This window comes from Meles meles, chromosome 1, assembly GCF_922984935.1.
Source record: "Meles meles chromosome 1, mMelMel3.1 paternal haplotype, whole genome shotgun sequence".
Classification (NCBI taxonomy): domain Eukaryota; kingdom Metazoa; phylum Chordata; class Mammalia; order Carnivora; family Mustelidae; genus Meles; species Meles meles.
The window spans coordinates 172,447,203-172,470,556 of NC_060066.1; the positions used below are offsets into that span (position 1 = coordinate 172,447,203).

At 38.2% G+C, this 23,354-nt stretch overlaps 1 protein-coding gene across 5 annotated transcripts in view; it reads left to right on the forward strand.

Annotated features, from left to right (window-relative positions):
• USP24 (ubiquitin specific peptidase 24) overlaps positions 1-23,354 on the forward strand; it is a 140,253-nt gene that overhangs the window by 10,566 nt on the left and 106,333 nt on the right. For 4 of the 5 annotated variants that reach the window (XR_006817163.1, XM_045996874.1, XM_045996749.1 and 1 more), the window contains exon 2: positions 22,413-22,578. Coding sequence is in view for 4 of the 5 variants with exons in the window: in XM_045996874.1 (XP_045852830.1) it covers positions 22,413-22,578 (166 nt within the window). In the remaining variant the exon portion in view is untranslated. The remainder of the gene's footprint in view (positions 1-22,412; positions 22,579-23,354) is intronic. The other variant, XM_045996804.1, reaches the window with a different exon arrangement.

Consider the following 23,354-nt stretch of genomic DNA (forward strand, 5'->3'; position numbering starts at 1 on the left):
AAAAACTTTGTGTGTGTGTGTGCACGCGTGCATGTGCGTTCGTGCATATATGTAGTGTGTGTATGTGTATATAGATATATGTGTGTATATAGATATGTGTGTGTGTGTATAGATATAAAATTTGTACCATAAAAACAATTGGTTCATGTTCCATGTGCAGATTTACTGACATCTGTAGAGAACAGCAAGCAGGTCTTATTTGCTATTCATTACTTTGACATTTTTATGGTGAGAATATAAAACATATCTGTGGTAGAGAAATTCCAAGCATTTGTTAAGGGAGGATCAAAGATGGGAAGGTCAGTGCAGAATTATCAGAGATTCAGGGGTTCACCCAGTTCATATCATAATATGGGAGACTAGTATCAAGAATTCTTAGCAAGATACACTTTATAAAACAGAAAAATTATCTGTAGAACGATTTCCTGACTTCCCCTCTCCCTATTCCAAGCAACAGAACTGAAAGTTGTAAATTTAAGTATTAAAATGAAAGATTTGTTCAGAGCTGGAAGGGACCATAGGGATCTTGTGTTAAAAAGCTTGTCAGTTTAGGGATGAGGACATTGACCCTGGATCTTTAGCAAAGTCAGGAAGGGAGCCTAGCCTTCCCGCCTTGAGGTGTGGTTTGTGTTCTTTACCATGCTTTGGGACATGAGGAAGTCTGACTGCAGGTCTTTAATATATCCTTCCTCATAAACTCACTGTATTTGAATCACTGCCATTTCCTCTGTTAGATACTAGTTTGGGTTAAGTGGTCAGAGTTGACGTTTAATCCACTTTTCCCTCTCAAACTTTTTTTTTTTTTTAAAGATTTTATTTATTTATTTGGCAAATAGAGATCGTAAGTAGGCAGAAGTGACAGGGGAAGCAGGCTCCCTGCCGAGCAGAGAGCCGGATGTGGGGCTCGATCCCAGGGCCCTGAGACCATGACTTGAGCAGAAGGCAGAGGCCTTAACCCACTGATCCACCCAGGCGCCCCCTCTCAAACCTTTTATCTTGCTTTCTCCTTCAGCATTTTTTTTGTTTCATGTCTGTGGCTACTGATGTTTCTAGAAGGTGATAAGTGTTGAGGAAGGAAAGGCTGAGCAAGTGCTGTCACTTGCGAAGGTGTGTGTCTGTCTGCTTGGCATCCTTGTACAGCTGACAGGGATTAGTGAACTCCTGAGTCAACCCACAGTTGCACCCATGCATTGGGTACTTAAAAAATAAGTGTAATAGGGGCCCCTGGGTGGCTCAGTTGGTTAGGCAACTGCCTTCGGCTTAGGTCATGATCCCGGGGTCCTGGGATCGAGTCCCACATTGGGCTCCCTGCTCAGTGCTGAGCCTCCTTCTCCCCCTCCCTCTGCCGCTCTGCTTGCTTGTGCTCTCTCGCTCTGTCAAATAAATAAATAAAAATCTTAAAAAAAAAAGTATAATAGTCAATATGCAAATCTCTTGAAATAGTATATCACCTAATTTAAGTGTGTATCTTTTACTTAAAATTTTTTTCTCTATCAAATACAGTGTTTATTATAAATATCAACTGGGATGTATTACACACTTGTAGATTTGAAATTAAACGTTCTGAATGATAACTTGGAAAGGTATTAATATGCTAAAAACGTAACAGTTTTCCTTAGATGATATATTTTAATGAACACAGAAATAAAATGTAGTCTATATTAATTAACTCTTTACAGAAGAGCTTTAAAAAAATGAGCCTTAAAATATTTCAAGGTTTGTTTTTTGGTTTTTGGTTTTTTTAAATGACTCCTTTTCTCTGCACAACTTTTCTCCTACCCAGCATGTCCTCCTTGTCCCTCTTTCCCCTTCTCTTGCTGTATTGGACTATGAGAGTTAGTCCACAGTGCTGCCTGTGTGACATCCACGTGATCCCTGCACTTGATCCTTTCTCTACAAAGTAGATTTCACACAGGCTCCTGGTTGACAGAGATAGGTAACGAACGCCGTCCTTATTTCAGTCCAGCTAGTCCTGGGGCACTCCCAGTTGCTAACCTACCACATGCACTGTTGATCAGGTCTGCTAATGGTTTGCTAGTAGGGCTTGATATTTTCCATTGTTTTTCTTCCACTTATTCTTCTGTTCTTCCCAGTTAAAAGTCCCTCCTTGACTTTGAATAGAGACTTACTTTCTCCTGCCACAGCATTTATCTGCTATGTCAGAATTATTCATCTACTTGTCAGCCAGACTGAACTGTGGGTCTTTTGAGGACAGGGTCTGATCTTCTGCATTTCCCATGAAGTTCAGGGTAACACTTGACATAGGAGATGCTAAATTAAATGAAAGAATCTGATCTGGAAAATATGGAGTTTGCATCACCATTCTGGCACACATTTTCCTTCATTTAAGCGTATCACATAACCTCTGAAAGCTAATCTTGCCTAAAATAACCTCCTCCATAGCTTAAAGGCAGTACCAACGTTTTTGATAATCCTAGGGCAGATTTCTGTTGAGGTATTTACCTTGTTTTACAGTTTGTGGAAAGGAACTTTTTTTGAACTGTTGCCAGTAGTTGAAACGGGCACCATGTTGGACACAACACATGAAATTGGAACTTTGGTATTCAGTGCCACTCCCTGTGCTTTATAAATTGTTCTATAGCTCACGTAGAAAAATACCGCACACAGGAAAAAACATGATGGCTGCTAAAAGAAACAGACTTTTTTTTAGCCTTAGGTAGGACTGTTCGCCAGTCTGTTTTTAGATAGTTTTCTTGCATGGCTTTGTTGAGCTCTACTTCAGCAAGGAGAAGATTATTGCAGAGATTGTCATTTTTGGAGAAGAAAGGGAAAACATGCTCTCAGTAGAATTAAAACAGAAAACTGATTTTTATTGTTAGTTTTTGTTTTGGCTTGTCCTATTTATTGGTTTCATTTATCACTATAATGATGTTACTATTAATCTAAGCAAGTTTATTTTGAAAGAAAGCTATTAAGATGTTGTTCGTTTTTTACCCCATTTTCTCAGCCAGCGTGGGGCGGGGGGCAGTGTGCAGAGGGGAAGTAGGAGGAGGAAAGAAACAGTAGTATGGGAACCATTTGTTTAACACTGAACAAATATTTATTGAATGCCTATGGCTCTAGTCTGGCCTCTGATGGCGAAAACACAGTTCCTGCTTTGAAGGAGTTTACAGCCTATTGCAGTGGTTTTGAATGGTGGGTAAGGATGGCCAGCACCAGATCAGAATCAGTTGGTTTGCTTTTTCAGAATAGCTTATCCCCAGCAGAACCTCCAGCTATCCCAGGAGATTCTGCCAGAGTAGGGAGTATTAGGTAAGAGTACTTAATAAAGTGTTAGAAAAGGTACATGTTCTGAGGTCAGCTACAAATCCAATGTGGATGTAATTTGATTTGTATATTAGCTGTATTTTTCCCAAGTTTTCATCTTGAACAATTTCCAACCTACAGAAGCGACAGTACAACGAACACTTGTGTACCCTTCACTTTGATTCAACATTTGCAAACATTTTGTCACATTTGCTTTAGCTCTGCTCTCTCTCAAGGCACATGCACATACACACACGCGCATGCACACACACACTCACACACATACTTACACTTTTTTCCCCCTGAACCTTTTGATGATAAGTTATAAACGTCCTGACACTTGACTCCTAAATACTTCAGTGTGGATCCCCTAAGGACAAAGACACTCTCCTACAGAACCACAATACCATTATCTCAGCAAGGGAATTTAATAGTGATATATTAATATTCTCCATTATTTAGATCATATTTAGATTTCCCCACTTGGACCAAAATATCCTTTGTAGACATTTTAAAATATAACCCAGGATTGAATCAGAGATAATGCATCTCATTTAGTGATTATGTCCCTTTAATGTCGATTCTAGAATGGACTTTGTATCTTTTTAGTCTTTTGAGACTCACATTTTTAAAAACAGCCCAATTCTCGTATTTTTAAAATGTTTTTTAAAGATTTTATAATTGAGAAATACACCAGGAAGTTTTATCATTATCTATTAAGGTAATAAGGAAAACAACAAAAGTATTAACTTCTTCCATGACATAATTTCTTCCTCTTTAGTATGACTGTACTTTTAATCATCTTTATTCTGACTTTTATAGAATTTTAGCAATTTTAGAACCAGAAGGGATCTTGGATCTATAGATAAAGTGTTTTCATTTTACAGATGAAACTGAAGTATGGAGATACCAAGTCTCACCTTAAAATGTGGTCTCAACATGTTATAAGCTCCCGGTCACTTGGAGATACTTAGGCAGAGGCTCTGGGATTTTCTGGGGATGTAGAAGGGAATTAGGTATCAGATAAATGTTTAGACATTGAAAGTAGGATGGAGACAGGATGTAGCTCCTGTCATTTGAGTAATATGATCAAACTGGGATGCCAAACCTGTAAGCTGATAAAGCCTAACACACCTCAGTGTCTGATGTTTGGAAATAGCGGCAGGCTCTTCAGTTAAGCTGCACTCTGTCTTGGGTGGCAGACCCTTGCACACACAATTCTCTGTGCCTAGAATCCCTTCCCCTTCTCTCTTACTGCATAAGGATTTTTTTAAAAGATTTTATTTATTTGTTTGACAGATAGAGATCACAAGTAGGCAGGGAAGCAGGCTCCCCGAGGAGCAGAGAGCCCGATGTGGGGCTCAATTCCAGGACCCTGAGATCATGACCTGAGCCGAAGGCAGAGGCTTTGACCCACTGAGCCATCCAGGTGCCCCAGCTTACAAGGATTTATTAGGTGCTTAACATCCATCCATTCACCAGAATTTATTGAGCCCCTACTCTGTGTCAGGAACTGTTGGAGATAACGCAACAAACAAAACAAAACTTCTGCCCCGGTAAAGTTTATATTCTGGGTGTGGGGAGGCAGACAACAAACAGGGTAACTAAGTAAAGTGTGGGCCGTCAGATGGTAAGTGCTACAGAGAAGAATAAAGCTGGAGGTAGCGGGGCGAGCGTGCTGGACTGGGGCTGGCTGGGTATGGCTTGGCCCTCTTAAAACCCGTCATTCGGAGACGGACTTCACTGAGGAGGGCATACTTGAGCAGAGACCTGAAGGGGGTGAGGGAGCAGGCTTCGTGCTTGTCCGAGGGGAAAGCACTCCCAAGTCAGAGCTCAGCAAACTTGTTCTGTAAAGGGCCAGACGGTCAGTATTTGAGACTCTGCAGGCCATACGGTCTCTGTTGCAGCTCCTCGACTCCACCGTTGGAGTGCGAAAGCAGCCTTGCATGACATAAACCAGCAAGAGGGTCTTTGCTCTGATACAACCTTATTTAGGGAACGAGAGAGTGGACAGTACTTTGCCAACTCCTGCTAAGCACAGGGAACACCTAATGCAAGGGCCCTGGTGGGGAGCACGGCTGGGGTGCTTGCGGAGCCAGCAGGCAGGCCATGTAGCTGGAACTCAGGAAGGAGGGAAGAGCAGGAGATGAAGTCAGAGCTGAAGGAGAGGGCAGATCCTCATGAGGGCCTCAGAGGCAACCTTGATGATGCCTTTTTGTCAGAATGAGGAAGGCAAGCCTTGAGTGTTCCAAATAGGAAGACATGATCTTGTGGGAAAGATCCAGAGTTTGGCACTGGACTTTCTAATTTAAGATGCTTATTAAATATCGTAGTGAAGGTATCAAAGAGGGAGTTGAATGGATGCTTGGAGTTAAGGGAAGATGGCTATACTGGAGCTATCCTGTGAAAACCTTCAGTTTAGAGATGGTATTTCAATCATTAGACTAGGGGCGCCTGGGTGGCTCAGTAGGTTAAAGCCTTTGCCTTCCGCTCGTGTCATGATCTTAGGGTCCTGGGATCAAGCCCTGCATCAGACTCTCTGCTCATCGGGGAGCCTGCTTCCCCCTTTCTCTCTGCCTCTCTGCCTACTTGTGATCTCTCTCTGTCAAATATAAATAAAATCTTTAAAAAAAATTGAATCATTAGACTGAGGGCACCTAAGTGGCTCAGTCAGTGAAGTGTCTCTTTGTTTCTGCGCAGGTCATGATCTCAGCATGGTAAGATTGAACCCCACATCGGGCTCCATGCTCAAAAGGGAGTCTGCTTGAGATTCTTCTCCTCTGCCCTTCCTCCTGCTTGTGCATACATGTGTTCTCTCTCCCGCCCCCCAAGGGAATAAATAAATCTTAAAAAAATAAAAATTAAAAATAAAACCATTAGACTATGCATTCTCAAAAGGGCTAGTAGCACTCCAAAGGAGACCCTTGAGGAGTGAAAAAAATCTTCACTATTATAGTGGTTTGCTCCAAATCTCAAACCTACCCAGCACAATTTTATTCATCAGTATTTAATTAACAGAGATGGGATGATTGGTGGAAAAGTGTTGGAAAAACTCCTCAAAGGAGTGATAATGAAAACAAGGTTGAGAACCACCATGGGCACAGTTGAAAATCCACATGTAACTTTTTTTTTTTTTTTATAAAGATTTTATTTATTTATTTGACACAGAGAGAGATCACAAGTAGGCAGAGAGGCAGGCAGAGAGAAAGGAGGAAGCAGGCTCCCTGCGGAGCAGAGAGCCCGACGCGGGGCTCGATCCCAGGACCCCGAGATCACGACCCGAGCCGAAGGCAGCGGCCTAATCCACTGAGCCACCCAGGCGCCCCCACATGTAACTTTTGACTAGTCCAAACTTCACTCCTAATATCCTGTTGACCTTAACTAATAACTTAAACGGTTGATTAACACATATTTTGCATGTCATCTGTGTTATATACTATATTTTTACAACCAAATAAGCTAAGGAGGAGATGCTATTTCAAACCACAAGGAAGAGAAAACACATTGACAGTACTTAACCGTATTTTTCAAAGTGGACCCATGCAGTTCAGACCTGTGTTGTTCAGGGTTCAAGTATATAAGATGACAACTTCTTGTGAAAACCTTGTTTCTGAATAATCTAAAGTACACGAATAACCAAGAACATGAAAGGAAGGGACCATGAGAAATGTCAGCTTTTGTAGAAAAGTTAGGAAATTTTCTTCTGCGTATAGCAGAATGAACTTGAATTCCAAGAAAAACAATTCTCAATAATTTCAGTAACTAATACAGTGTATTAGTAACTTGGGGACTGCCTACACACTTGCTTATCATCTCTCTTTTTCCAAGAAACAGTATTTTAGGAATCATTTTCTCTAGTCTGAAATAACAGAAGGAATATCAGATCTGCACATCACTGTCTCTGAATTACTTTGAAAAAATATTTAATAAATAAGACTGACAATCTCAAGATTAATGAATATTATAAATTCTTGACTTGGAAGAGCCACCTGGGTGGCCCAGTCAGTTAAGTCTCTACCTTTGGCTCAGGTGGTGATCTCAGGTTTCTGGGATGGAGCCCTGCATCCCATCAGTTCTCTGCTCAGCAGGGAGTCAGCTTCTCCCTCTTCCCCTCCCTCACTCTCACACTCTCTTTCTTTTTCTCTCTCACATAAATACAGTCTTTTAAAAAATCAATTCATGGGGCACCTGGGTGGCTCAGTGGGTTAAGCCTCTGCCTTCGGGCTCAGGTCATGATCTCAGGGTCCTGGAATGGGGCCCAGAATCGGGCTCTCTGCTCAGCGGGGAGCCTGCTTCCTCCTCTCTGCCTGCTTGTGATCTCTCTCCTCTCTCTCTGTCAAATGATTAAATAAAATCTTTAAAAAAAAAAAAATCAATTCATGACTTGGAATCAGATGTTCATGTTTTCATGTTTTTCCTTAAATACTCGGCATATATGATGCAATTTGTTTATTTTAGATTATCTGTTTTTAGAAATCAATGGAGAAAACAATTTGACATCTTCATTTTTCTGTACATTAATCAGAAATATAGACACTGAAAAAAAGAAATGTAGACACTCTTCTCAGTACATTGTTGGCTAATAAATTAGCTCAGTAATTGAATTTAGTAGTAGAAGAAACTTGATGCAATGTTGCCAAACACCCTCTCTTTAAGTTGAATAATTTTCTTTATTTGTCTTTGTTGAGTCAGTGGGCAGATAGGAGGTTATCTCTAAACAGGCTCTGCCAACTTGAGTAGGTTTTGCTTTCTTTGAACAAAGAAGGCTTAAATTTTAATAATACATCGTTGTTGAGTTCAAGATTAAAACTTGAAGGTAGTTTTCTAAAATAAATATTAAACTCTGTTATTAAAAGCTTGTGCAATGCTTATTTTAAAGCTCATTTGCAAGGGTTAATAAGTTATTGTTTTTTGTACTCAGCCACCAACTAAGGTAGTGCCTATATTTACATTGGTTTATCTGCACTTTTCGAACCGGCAAGTTTCTGGATATAGGTAGTGACATGTATGAACATACCTAATTGTAAATATAAAAGGAAAAATATTTTTGTCAGAATAACCTACTTGTTCAGTCTAAAGATCTCCTTTAAAGATCTAAACTGTGGAGGTAGATTTACACTGTATAGTGACAGCATTTGGCAATACTTTGGAAAACTTGATAACTCTACTTCCAACTCTCTAAGTTGGAAATACTTTACTGAGTATTAAGTTGCCCTTTTAAGTAAGTAAATAGTAGATAGTAAGCCTTATTCTGAACAGTGTGCCAGTAGATGAAATTGTTATCACGACTCTTTGAATCCCTGGCAGGTTTATAGCACTATGAAGTATTATGGGAGTTACAGAAGCTTTGTTTAATGTTTTCATTTGTATTTTGGGGTGTAAGTGAGATTATTTAGGAAATAGGCTAAGTTATGTATCCAGCAATGTTAATTGTTTTGATTTTAGTCCTAAACTGGCCTATTCAGAAACCATAATTTAACAATATGAACTCATCTATTATATTTCTTAGGTGATGAAATAAAAACACACGATTCATTGTTACTAGAAAATTTTCAGGTTAAAAGTGACATTCAGGAATTGTTTGCAAGTTCATTTCTCTATTTATTGCCTGGTGACAGAATTGTGCATGTCTAACAAATGCTGAATTTACATATTATAAAACCTCTTTTAAAATTTTAAATGAAATTGATGGAATATCATAGTAAAGACATTGCTTCAAGTGGTCAAAAAGGCTGAGTACTGAGGTTTTATTAATATGCTTGAAAACTAATACTGGTTTTGAAATAATACTCTCTGTAAGCTTCTGTCTAGAATATAGTCCCCCTTAAACTTCTTCAGCTGCGTACACATCCCTCTCCAGTGCACATATGTGCACAACATCCATAGGCTAGCTTGGATGCCCCGTCCCTGCTCTGCATTCATGTGTCCTGCTCTTTAAAGACAAGAGTTGTATCTTTAGCTGTGTCTCTAATGCTGAGCACCTTGGCTGGAACCTAGCAAGTTTATGATAAATGCATTTCTAACCCATTTAGAATCAGTAATCATGAATGGTTACTTGAGTGTCATTTGGATTTGGCATCTGATGAGGAATTAGTGTATTACATTCCTTAGTTCTTATTAAAAGCCCAGTACCATATTTCCGTTGGGAGCTGTGTTGCAATAGGACAGTTCTGAGCTGCTTTGCGTGTGTTCTCTTGCTCAATAAGTAATTTTTGCCAAGGACAGGCTCTACTCAAAGTGATGACTCAAAATACTAAACCAACTTGAAAATGGGTTCATGTCACTATTTCCTCCTCTCTTAAGATTCCCTATCTCTTAGTGTTGGTTGGCAGCAGCCTCCTCAAAATGTAATGCTGCTCTGTATCATTCATTAACCCTACTGTACATCACGCCTGTTTTCTTTTTTTCAAGATCAAGAATGTTAAGTGCTTAGGAGGCAGCATGAGACTTTTTTCCTCTTAGATCTCAGATATATTATTTTTTAAATTGCTGTTTTCAAACTATCAGATGGGCCTGTGTATCATTTTTATTATAGATCATTAGGTACAACTCTGTGTTTTGAAATTCTTAGATATATTTATATACTTATTCATGTTTAATAACCATAATCATTAAATTCCTTCTTGTTAATCAACTTTTTAAAATAACAGCCTTATTGAGTTACAATTCACATACGATAAAGGTCACCCTTTTAAAGTATGCATTCACAGAGTTTTGCAGCCATCACTTCTCCTTTAGAATATTTTAATTGCCCCCCAAGGAAACCTTATGTCCAGTAAAAGCCTCTCCTTTTCTCCCTCCTCCCATCCTCTGGCAACCACTAATCTACTTCCTGTGTCTGCGGATCTGTCTGTTATAGACATTCATATAAACAGAGTCATATAGTATGTGGCCTTTTGGTCTGGCTTCAATTTATTGTAATTTTTTTGGATGTCATTCATGTTGTAGCATGCTATCAGTATTTATTTTTAGGGCCAAAACTATTCCATTGTATGGATATACTACATTTATTCATTCATTCGTTTCAGTGATATTTGGGTTTTTACTGTTTTTTGACTTAACTGTCACCAGTGCTGCTGTGCACATTCATGTACAAGTTTTTGTGTGGACGTACGTTTCATCTCTCTAGGGTATATCTAGTAAAGATATCAATGGGTACAATTGCTGTGTCATACGGTAACTGCAATTAACTTTTGAGGAATTGACAACAGTCTTGCAAAGTGGCTGCACCATTTTTATATTCCAACCACCAATGAATGAGGGTTCCAGTTTTTCCACATCCTCACCAATACTTACTTATCTTCTTAATTTTAGTCATTCAAATGTATGTGAAGGTGGTATCTTTAGGGTTTGATTTGCATATCCCTGAGGACCAGTAATACTGAACATCTTTTCATGTACTAATTAAGGCCCACTTCGATCTTATATCTTCTTTGGAGAAATGGCCATTCACATCGTTTTTTTGGGTTTGCTTGTTTGTTTGTTTTAAGTAGGCTGCATGCCCGGCTTGGAGCCCAGAGTGGGGCTCGAATTTAGCACCCTGAGATCCAGACCTGCGCTGAGATCAAGAGTCAAATGCTTAACCTACTGAGCCTTTCAGCACCCCAGTTTGTTCATTTTTTATTGAGGTGTTTATTGTTGAGTTGTAATAGTTCTTGCTTATTTATTTGTTTTAAAAGATTTTATTTAATAAGAGCTCTTTTTTAGATAAAAATTTTTATCAGATATGAAAGTTGCAAACATTTTCTCCCATTCTGTGATTATCTTTTTACTCTCCTAATGATGTCCTTTGATGCATAAAAATTTTTTAGTTTGGTGGAATTCAGCATTTATATATTTTTTCTTTTGACATTGTGTTTTTGGTGTCCTATCTAAGAAATAATTGCCCAATCCACAGTCATGTAGATTTATTCCTGTGTTACATTTTTAGTTAATTTGTGTATGAGGAAGGGATCAAGTTTCATTTATTTGCTTGTGTGTATTCAGTTCACCCAGCACTGTTTGTTGAAAAGGCTAACCTTCATTGAATTGTTTTTATGCCTTTGCTAAAGATTAATCAAATTTTATTGTCATCCTTGTTGAAAATCAGTTGACCGCAAATAGAAGGGTTTTGTATTTTTGAAATCTCAAATCAGTTCCATTGAACTGTATGTTTATCTTCATGCCAGTACTGGATTGTCTTGATTACTACAGCTTTGTAGTACATTTTAAAAGTGAGAAGTATAGACCCTCAAATTTTATTCTCCTTTTTCAAGATTATTTTGGCTCTTCAGGCTTTTCACATTTCTTTGTGAGTTTTAGAGTCAGCTTGTCAATTTTTGCAAAAAAGACAGTGGGAATTTTGATGCTTATTGTTTTGAATCTATAGACTAATTTGGGAATTATTGCCATCTTAACAATATTAGCTTCCAATCCATGAATATGGGATGTCTTTCCATTTATTTAGGTCTTTTTTAATTTCTTTGCTGTAATGTGTGTTTTCGGTGTATGAGTGTTGTACTTCCTAAGTATTTCATTCTTTTCAATGTTATTGTAAATGGAATTTTCTTAATTTTATTTGTAGGATTGTTTATTATTAGTGTATAGAAATACAATTGAATTTTACATATTGATATTGTATTCTTCAACTGAAACCTTGCTGAACTCATTTATTAGTTCCAGGAAGGTTGTTTTGTTTTTTGGTGTTTCCTTAGGATTTTCTGCATACATCATTGTGTCATCAATGAATGTAAATAGTTTTATTCTTACTTTTCAGTCCTTTTATTTCTTATTATGCCTAAGAGCTCTGGCCAGATACTCCAGTACAGTGTTGAATGATGGAAGCTGTGAGAATAGGCATCCTTCTTTTTCTCGACTTCAGAGGAATGCATTCAGTCTTTCACAACTAAGTATAATGTTAATTATAGACTTTCTTAGATGCCTTTTATCAGGTTGAGGAAATTCCCTTTTTGTTGAATTTTTTTTATCATGGAAAAAGTGTTGGATTTTGTGAATATTTTTTCTGAATCTATTGAGATGATCATGTATTTTTGTTTTTTATTCTGCTGTGTAGTGTATTGATTGATTTTTGTATTCTGAATGAACCTTGCATGCCTGGGATAAATCATACTTGCTCATGTGTATAATCCTTTTTATATACTTCTGGATTTGGTTTGCTAGTTTATTATGAAGGATTTTTGTACCTGTATTTATGGGAATATTGATCTGTCCATGTATTTTTTTAAACTGTGGTAAAATATCCTAACAAAAATTTACTATTTTAACCATTTTCAAGTATAGTTCTATGCCAGTAAATACATCCATTGTTCTACAACCCTCACACCATCCATCTCCAGAATTTTTTCATCTTCCTAAACTGAAACTATATATTCAGTAAACAGTAACTTCATATTCTCCCTTGCCTCCAGCCCTTGGCAACCACCATTCTATTTTCTGTTCTATGAGTATGACTACTCTTGTTACTTCATATACATGGAAACATACAGTATTTGTCCTTTTGTGACTGGCTTATTTCATTTAGCCCCAATGTCTTCAGAGTTCATGCAGGGTTGTAGCATGTATGAGAATTTCCTTCTTTTTAAAGACTGAATATACTACTGCGTGTAAATACCACATTTAGTTTATCCATTCATTCATCAAGCATCTGTCAATGTGAAGTATCTTTGTCTGGTTTTAATATCAGAGTTACACTGACCTCGTAAAATAAATTGGTAAGTGTTCCCTCCTTTTCTTTTTTGGGATGGGGAAGAGTGTGAAAGATTGATGTTAATTCTTCTTTAAGAGTTTGGTACAGTTGATGGGTAATGGCATCTAGCCCTGGCCTTTTCTCTGTGGGAAGCTTTTGATTATAAAGCACTCCATTTACTTGGTATAGGTCTGTTGAGATTTTGTTTCTTCTTGGGTCAGTTTTGGTGGTTTTTGTCCTTCTAGGAATATATCCATTTCCTGTAGATTATCTAATTATCAGTTACTGATAATCCTGTAGATTATCAATAGTATTCTTTACAGTTGTTTTTATCTTTGTAAGGTCAGTGTTGATATCCCCTCTTTTGTTCCCGATTTTAGTATTTTCAATCTTCTCTCTTTCTTTCTTGGTTAGTCTGGCTAAAAAATTTCTCCTATTTGTTGATCTTTTCAAAGAACCAACTTTTTTTTTTTTTTTTAAGATTTTATTTATTTATTTGTCAGAGAGAGAAAGGGACAGAGAGCGAGCCAGCACAGGCAGACAGAATGGCAGGCATAGGCAGAGGGGGAAGCAGGCTCTCTGCCGAGCAAGGGGCCCGATGTGGGGCTCGATCCCAGGACACTGGGATCATGACCTGAGCCAAAGGCAGCCGCTTAACCAACTGACCCACCCAGGCATCCCCAACTTTTGGTTTTAATGTCTCTATTATTTTTCTTTTCTTTCATTTGTTTCCACTCTAATCATTATTATTTCTTTCCTCCTGCTTCCTTGGGTTTCGTTTGCTCTTTTTCTACTTCCATAAGGTTCATGGTCAGGTTATTGATTTGAGATCTTTCTTCTTTTTAAAAAAATCTTCCTTTAATCACTGCATGGTAGGTTTTGCTATATTTTAATTTTCATTCTTCTCAAAGCACTTTCTAATTTCCCTTGTGATTTTTTTTTTTTGACCCAGTGGTATTTAGGAGTATGTTGTTTAATTATCACATGTTTTTAGATTTCCCAAATTTCCTTCTGCTCTTGATTTCTAACTTTATTCCATTGTGGTCAGAGAACACACTTTGTATGATTTAATCCTTTCAGATTTTTTGAGGCATGTTTCAGGACCTAACATGCTCTGTCCTGAAGAGTGTTCTGTGTACACTTAAGAATATATATTCTGCTGTGATTGGCTAGAATATTCTATAAATGCCTTTTAGATTTAGTTAGTTTGTAGTACTATTTATTTAACTCTTCCATATCCTTGTTGATCTTCTGTCTTGTTCTGTTACTGAAGGTGAGGTGTCGAAGTCTCCAGCTATTCTTTTTGAAGTATGTATTTCTCTCTTAAATTCTGTCACTTTTTGCTTCCTTTACTTTGAGTCTCATTTGTTACATGCATACATTTTTATAATTGTTATGTCTTCTGATGGATTGTTTTATCATAAAAAATTCCTTATCTTTAGTAACATATTTTTGCATAATATCTTTTTTTTTTTTCTGATATTAGTGTAGCCAGCCACTATAGCTCTCTTTTGGTTATTCTTTTCATGGTATATCTTTTCCCATCCTTTTATTTTATCTTCCTGCTATTTTGACCTTTTTAAAAAAATCATTATGAAGTATCCCTTTTTATCTTTACTAGTATCTTTGTCTGAACATCTAGTCTGACAGATACTGGTATAGCCATTCCAGCTCTTTTGTGTGTACATGATATATCTTTTCCATCCTTTTAGTTCAGCCTCTTTTTGTCTTTGAATCTGAAGCATGTCTGTTGTAGATAGCATAACATTGGATCGTTTTTTATTTTTAAATTTTATCTTTTTTTTTTTTTTTTTTTTTTTTGAGAGAGTACGTGCATATGCACGTGAACTGGGATGTGGTGGGGCAGGGCAGGGCAGAGGGAGAGGGAGATAGAGAATCCCAAGCAGGCTGCACACTTAGTGCAGAGCCCAACACGAGGCTCGATCTCAGAACCCTGAGATATGACCTGAGCCGACATAAAGGGTTGGATGCTCAATCAACTGACCCATTCAAGTACCCCTAGTTGGATCAGTTTTTAAAATTCATTCTGCAGATCTCTGACATTTTTCATTGGAGTGTTTAGTCCATTTATATTTAACATATTACTGATAATTATAACTTAACTGATAAGACAGAATTTACATGTTTTGTCTTCTATGTCTTATACTTTTATGTTCTTCTATGTCTTATGCTTTTTTGTTCCTCTATCCTCCCTCCATTGCTCTTGTCTTTTGTATTAAGTAGATGTTTTTGAGTATACCATTTTAATTTCCTTGGGTTTTGTTGTTGTTTTTTGTTTTGTTTTGTTTTTACTGGGTAGATTTTTTAGTTATTTTCTTAGCAGTTGCCCTGTGGATTATAATTAACATCTGAATTTGTGGCAGTGTAGTTCAGATTTAACTTAATTTCAATAGGATACAAAACATTGCTCCATTAACACAGTTTTATAATTATTGCTTTCTGCATCAGTTTTTTAAATCAGATAGGAGAAGAAACACTGCATTAATACTATCTTTATATGAGAGAGAGTGATAGGGGCCTGTGGAGGTGGTTACTTCCACATTTATGCATTTTTAAGAAAATGAAGTCTGTAAAGAAATAGCTTTTACTGGAAAATAGTTATTAAAATGTTGGTGTGATTAATTTTTAAGTGGTAGAATTAATGGTGGGTTTTATTTTTTGCTATACATATTTTCCATATTTCCTACAAAGAACATGTATACTTGTTTAGTAATTTGAGACAAAAAACATAAAAGTATTTAGAAGCCAATTTTTTTTTAAGATTTTATTTATTTATTTGACAGAGAGAGAGATCACAAGTAGGCAGAGAGACAGGCAGAAATGTGGGGGAAGCAGGCTCCCTGCTGAGCAGATAGGCCTCCATCCCAGGACCCTGAGACCATAACCTGATCCCAAGGCAGAGGCTTAACCCACTGAGCCACGCAGACGCCCTGGAAAGCAAATTATTTATGTTACCAACTAGAATGGGGTTTCAGTCTAAAAGTAGAGCATACTAAGTATAATTTAACTTTCTTTTTATTTTTTTTACCACTATAGGTACACCCCCACCTATCTAGATTCATTAGGTTATACCTGTGTAAAATACTTAATTTTCTTAGATTCTCTCTGACTCCAAAATCCTAGGTCTTTATATCTTCATCTGACTAAATTGTTTTTATTTTAATTTTGTAATAATTCTAGATTTACAGAAAAGTTGCAAAAAAGTACATTGTGACTTTACCATAAATCTGGAATTTTTATGTAACCTTTATTAGGTTCTTCAAATGTTAACATTTTACCATATTTTCTTTATTATTCTCTCTTTTTGTATGTACACATACATGTGTGGTGTTCATGTGTATATAAATTTGTGTGTGTCTGTTTTGTTACTGCTTTTTCTGAACTGTTGGAGAATAAATTGTGGACATGATGCCGCCTTACCCTTAAATACTTCAGTGTGTGTTTCCTAAAAATGAAGATATTTCTAACCTTTGCATGTTATCAAAATGAGGAAATTAACATTGATCCAGTATTAAAGTCCTTTGAAGCCAAGAAGTAAAGTAAAACAGGAACAAAAATGCCTGTTTCAAGATCTAACCCACGAGCCCATGTCACAGTTATTTGTCAGGTCACCCTCAGTCTTTCATGATTTCGACGTTTTTGAAGAATACAGGCCTAGTTATTTTTTGAGTGTTCCTCACATTGGGTTTCCTCATGGCTAGATTCCGGTTTTGCATATCTAGCAGGATGACCACACAGTTGATGCTGTGCCTTCATGGTGCATTACTTCAGTGTGCACATGCTGTTCATCTCATTACTGATGGTAAAGACCCTTGCTTCTCTCCCAGCCCCCAGAGGAAGCTCTTAGCTCTTGCTTGATTTTTGGCTTACGAATAGCAGAAATTCATTTCACACTGTTCTGAAGGCTGAAGTCTAAGATTAGAGGATCCACATGGTCAAGTTCTAGTGAGGGTCCCCTTCCGGGTCATAGGCTGCTGCTGACCTCATTGTGTCCTCACCTGCTGGAGAGCAGGGAGAGGGTGCACTTTCTTGTGACTCCTAGAAAGACAGCCATTTGGAAGCTCGTAGTTTTAGTAGCTGCTAGGCGCATTCAGTGATTTCATCTATGATTTGATCTATTAACTCCTGTAGAAATTAATGATAGATATTTTGTAGTAATGGCATAGTATGTCATCTGGTTGAATATTATTTTTGTATGCCCTAATTCTACTTTGACCCTAAGTTATTAAATTTAAGCATTTAACAAGTAAACATTTTTGAAAGGATACTAAAATCTTTACTTTTATTAGAGTTCCTTTAAGTAAAACTGTTTTGTTTACAGAACTTAGTAATTTCATGTATTTCTGAGTAGTATTATATTTTAAAACCTGAATTTCCCCCATACTTTATGATTCTAAACCTATTTTATCCCCCCCACCCTTTACCTCCAGTTTACATTGCTGTCTACTTTGTTTTTAGCTTTTCACCACCTTTCTATTTTTTGTCTTATTTTCATCCCAGTTTAACCACAACCCTAAAAAAAAAAAAAGTGTCACCATTCCTTTAGCTCTCATATGGGATTGAAAATCACTTTCTTCTATATACTTTTATCATTTCTGCTTTATATTTATGGTCTTTTCTTTTTTTTTTTTTTTTCCATTTTATTTATTTTTTCAGCGTAACAGTATTCATTCTTTTTGCACAACACCCAGTGCTCCATGCAAAACGTGCCCTCCCCATTACCCACCACCTGTTCCCCCAACCTCCCACCCCTGACCCTTCAAAACCCTCAGGTTGTTTTTCAGAGTCCATAGCCTCTTATGGTTCGCCTCCCCTCCCCAATGTCCATAGCCCGCTCCCCCTCTCCCAATCCCACCTCCCCCCAGCAACCCCCAGTTTGTTTTGTGAGATTAAGAGTCATTTATGGTTTGTCTCCCTCCCAATCCCATCTTGTTTCATTTATTCTTCTCCTATCCCCCTACCCCCCCATGTTGCTTCTCCATGTCCTCATATCAGGGAGATCATATGATAGTTGTCTTTCTCCGATTGACTTATTTCACTAAGCATGATACGCTCTAGTTCCATCCACGTCGTCGCAAATGGCAAGATTTCATTTCTTTTGATGGCTGCATAGTATTCCATTGTGTATATATACCACATCTTCTTTATCCATTCATCTGTTGATGGACATCTAGGTTCTTTCCATAGTCTGGCTATTGTAGACATTGCTGCTATAAACATTCGGGTACACGTGCCCCTTCAGATCACTATGTTTGTATCTTTAGGGTAAATACCCAGTAGTGCAATTGCTGGGTCATAGGGTAGTTCTATTTTCAACATTTTGAGGAACCTCCATGCTGTTTTCCAGAGTGGTTGGACCAGCTTGCATTCCCACCAACAGTGGAGGAGGGTTCCCCTTTCTCCACATCCTCTCCAGCATCTGTCATTTCCTGACTTGTTAATTTTAGCCATTCTGACTGGTGTGAGGTGATATCTCATTGTGGTTTTGATTTGTATTTCCCTGATGCCAAGTGACGTGGAGCACTTTTTCATGTGTCTGTTGGCCATCTGGATGTCTTCTTTGCAGAAATGTCTGTTCATGTCCTCTGCCCATTTCTTGATTGGATTGTTTGTTCTTTGGGTGTTGAGTTTGCTAAGTTCCTTATAGATTTTGGATACTAGCCCTTTATCTGATATGTCGTTTGCAAATATCTTCTCCCATTCTGTCAGTTGTCTTTTGGTTTTGTTAACTGTTTCCTTTGCTGTGCAAAAGCTTTTGATCTTGATGAAATCCCAATAGTTCATTTTTGCCCTTGCTTCCCTTGCCTTTGCCGTTGTTCCTAGGAAGATGTTGCTGCGGCTGAGGTCGAAGAGGTTGCTGCCTGCATTCTCCTCAAGGATTTTGATGGATTCCTTTCTCACATTGAGGTCCTTCATCCATTTGGAGTCTATTTTCGTGTGTGGTGTAAGGAAGTGGTCCAATTTCATTTTTCTGCATGTGGCTGTCCAATTTTCCCAGCACCATTTATTGAAGAGGCTGTCTTTTTTCCATTGGACATTCTTTCCTGCTTTGTCGAAGATGAGTTGGCCATAGAGTTGATGGTCGATTTCTGGGCTCTCTATTCTGTTCCACTGATCTATGTGTCTGTTTTTGTGCCAGTACCATGCTGTCTTGATGATGACAGCTTTGTAATAGAGCTTGAAGTCCGGAATTGTGATGCCACCAACTTTGGCTTTGTTCTTCAATATTCCTTTGGCTATTCGAGGTCTTTTCTGGTTCCATATAAATTTTAGGATTATTTGTTCCATTTCTTTGAAAAAAATGGATGGTATTTTGATAGGGATTGCATTAAATGTGTAGATTGCTTTAGGTAGCATAGACATTTTCACAATATTTATTCTTCCAATCCAGGAGCATGGAACATTTTTCCATTTTTTGGTGTCTTCCTCCATTTCTTTCATGAGTACTTTATAATTTTCTGTGTATAGATTCTTAGTCTCTTTGGTTAGGTTTATTCCTAGGTATCTTATAGTTTTGGGTACAATTGTGAATGGGATTGACTCCTTAATTTCTCTTTCTTCAGTCTTGTTGTTGGTGTACAGAAATGCAACTGATTTCTGTGCATTGATTTTATATCCTGACACTTTACTGAATTCCTGTACAAGTTCAAGCAGTTTTGGAGTGGAGTCTTTTGGGTTTTCCACATATAGTATCATATCATCTGCGAAGAGTGATAGTTTGACTTCTTCTTTACCAATTTGGATGCCTTTAATTTCTTTTTGTTGTCTGATTGCTGAGGCTAGGACTTCTAATACTATGTTGAATAGCAGTGGTGATAATGGACATCCCTGCCGTGTTCCTGACCTTAATGGAAAAGCTTTCAGTTTTTCTCCATTGAGAATGATATTTGCGGTGGGTTTTTCATAGATGGCTTTGATAATATTGAGGTATGTGCCCTCTATCCCTACACTTTGAAGAGTTTTGATCAGGAAGGGATGCTGTACTTTGTCAAATGCTTTTTCAGCATCTATTGAGAGTATCATATGGTTCTTGTTCTTTCTTTTATTAATGTGTTCTATCACATTGATTGATTTGCGGATGTTGAACCAACCCTGCAGCCCTGGAATAAATCCCCCTTGATCGTGGTGAATAATCCTTTTAATGTACTGTTGAATCCTATTGGCTAGTATTTTGGCGAGAATTTTTGCGTCTGTGTTCATCAAGGATATTGGTCTGTAGTTCTCTTTTTTGGTGGGATCCTTGTCTGGTTTTGGGATCAAGGTGATGCTGGCCTCATAGAATGAGTTTGGAAGTTTTCCTTCCATTTCTATTTTTTGGAACAGTTTCAGGAGAATAGGAATGAGTTCTTCTTTAAATGTTTGGTAGAATTCCCCTGGGAAGCCGTCTGGCCCTGGGCTTTTGTTTGTTTGGAGATTTTTGATGACTGTTTCAATCTCCTTACTGGTTATGGGCCTGTTCAGGTTTTCTATTTCTTCCTGGTTCAGTTGTGGTAGTTTATATGTCTCTAGGAATGCATCCATTTCTTCCAGATTGTCCAATTTGTTGGCGTAGAGTTGCTCATAGTATGTTCTTATAATTGTCTGTATTTCTTTGGTGTTAGTTGTGATCTCTCCTCTTTCATTCATGATTTTATTGATTTGGGTCCTTTCTCTTTTCTTTTTGATGAGTCTGGCCAGGGGTTTATCAATCCTATTGATTCTTTCAAAGAACCAGCTCCTAGTTTCATTGATTTTTTCTATTGTTTTTTTGGTTTCTATTTCATTGATTTCTGCTCTGATCTTTATGATTTCTCTTCTCCTGCTGGGTTTAGGGTTTCTTTCTTGTTCTTTCTCCAGCTCCTTTACGCGTAGGGTATTTATGGTCTTTTCTTTAACTGAGGCTAAAGGTAATTTTAATGGAATGATTTTATTTTGTAATGATTAAATTATAGAGTGAATTGTGAAAATATTTAGGTTTCAAAGAAACCAGAGTAGGTATTAGGCAGTTTGGGGGAGAGGCCCAGATTGCTTTATAACAAATTACTATGGTAAGAACTTATGGAAAGTCTAGCTGTTACCCTACTGATGGTTGAAACTTTGTTTGAATGAAGTATTTTTTCACTTAACAACATATGTTAAATACCTGCTTTGTGTTGGGCACCAGGTTCTGGAGATAGAGAGGCGGTCAAAACCACAAACAGGGTCCATGTCTTCATGGAGCTTGGTCTAGTGGCAGCATACATAAAATATATCACAAATAAGTGTGAAGTCTGTGAGCAGTGCTATGAAAGAGAAGTTCAGGATGGTAAGCATATAAAATAATGCAAGGAATTCAGTATAGTTTAGGAGTTCCAGAAAGGCTTTTCTTTTTTTTTTTTTTTTGTAAAGATTTTATTTATTCATTTGACGGAGAGAGAGATCACAAGTAGGCAGAGAGGCAGGCAGAGAGAGAGGAGGAAGCAGGCTCCCTGCAGAGCAGAGAGCCCGATGCGGGGCTTGATCCCAGGACCCTGAGATCATGACCCGAGCCGAAGGCAGCAGCTTAATCCACTGAGCCACCCAGGTGCCCCCAGAAAGGCTTTTCTGAAAGAGTTATGGGTGCACAGCAGTTACATAAAGAAGGTAGATGGGTGAAATCGGGAATAGTGGTATCTCCCTGGCAGTGGACAGAAGTAGATAGATTTGAGAGAAATGTAGGGAGTCTCATCACCAGGTCTTGGAGGGGAGAATGGTAGAGTAAGGTTTTAGGAATGAGTCCTTCATTTCTGGGTATGCTGCCCTTCACTGGGTTGGAGATCACCTGAGAGGAGAGATCCCAGCACTGAGGTTTGAGAAGCTCCAGTATTTGATGGTCAGGAAGAAGCGGTGTACAAGAAGAGACAGAATAGAACAGCCAGACCCGCAGGAGGAGCACAGGGAGGTGTGCCCTCCTGGGAGTGAGGCATGTGAGCTAGCATTTCAAGAAGAGGGAGTGGGCAGAGGGGCAGATACGGCTGAGAAGGAAGAGCAGGACTGAAACTGTTCATTATTTAATGACTTAGTGGTGGCCTGAACTACAGCTGCTATGGGAGAATAGGGACTCTGGAAGCCATACTGGTGTGGGGTCAGGGAAGAGTTAGTGTGAGGAGATGAGAAGCAATACGGAGAACTCCTTGGGGAAACCTCTCCCTTCTGAAAACAGGGGGAGGTGGGTATGCTCTTTCATAGAGATTAAAGATTTCAAAAGATTGAAGAAAGAGGTGGGCTGGCCTCTGTGAGAGCCAGGGATGCCGCTATGACGAGAGGTAGGAGGATCTGAGGTAGTCTGGCAGAAGATGTGACTATGAGAAAGAGATGGGGAATCCGCACTCAGTGTTCACAGCTCCCATTGGGGCAGCATCTGTTCTGTGCCCAAGTGAGACATTTTACAGTAGTCACTAATGAGTGTATTTGTTTTCTTATCATAATCCCTTTTTGTCAGAAGAATGATGAAAATGGAAACTGCTCAGGGGAAGGAATTGAATTCCCTACAACCAATTTGTATGAACTGGAAAGCCGCGTTTTGACTGATCACTGGTCCATCCCTTACAAGCGAGAAGAATCACTAGGCAAATGTCTGTTGGCGTCTACCTATTTGGCCAGACTTGGTAAGTTCTTACACCACAGGACACAGAAGGAGGGGACTGTTTGTTTGATAGGAGCCCTGACGTTAATCTTCACTCTTGTATGATCCCCCACTCTGTATGATATTTGATCGTTTATGCTCCTAAATTTGATCGTTTATTCCCTGTGGAATAAAAGCTTTGAATTCAACCAGCTGTTTTCTTCTAGCTCCAACAGAGGATGAGAGTCTTTAAAATAGATTTTTTTTTTTTTTAAAGATATTGAGAGAGATCACGAGTAGGCAGAGAGGAAGGCAGAGAGGGGGGGAAGCAGGCTCCCCACTGAGCAGAGAGCCTGATGTGGGACTTGATCCCAGGACTCTGAGATCATGACCTGAGCTAAAGGCAGAGGCTTAACCCACTGAGCCATCCAGGCACCCCAAGAGTCTTTAAAATATAATTGAAAAGCTTTATAGAAATTGAAATGAACATTTTCCGCAAAAGCTTGGAGAACTTTAAGGTTCAATTCAGTGGCTTTTTATTCTTTAGTAAAAGAAAGTAATATTTATTTAGTGAACATTTTGTGCATATTAAATGTTTGGCACTGTCTTAAGTGCTTTACAAATCTTAAAGTAACAGAGTAATAAAATATCTCCAGATTGGAAAATGGGTGTCAGTATAAGGAAGATTCTAGACTCTAAATACATTGAATAAAAAATAATTTATTTTTCATATTCAGTTAATAAAATCAGATGACTTGGTCCACTGTTTTGTGATTTTCCCCCCTCATTAAAATTGTGCATAGTTTACTACCGTAATTA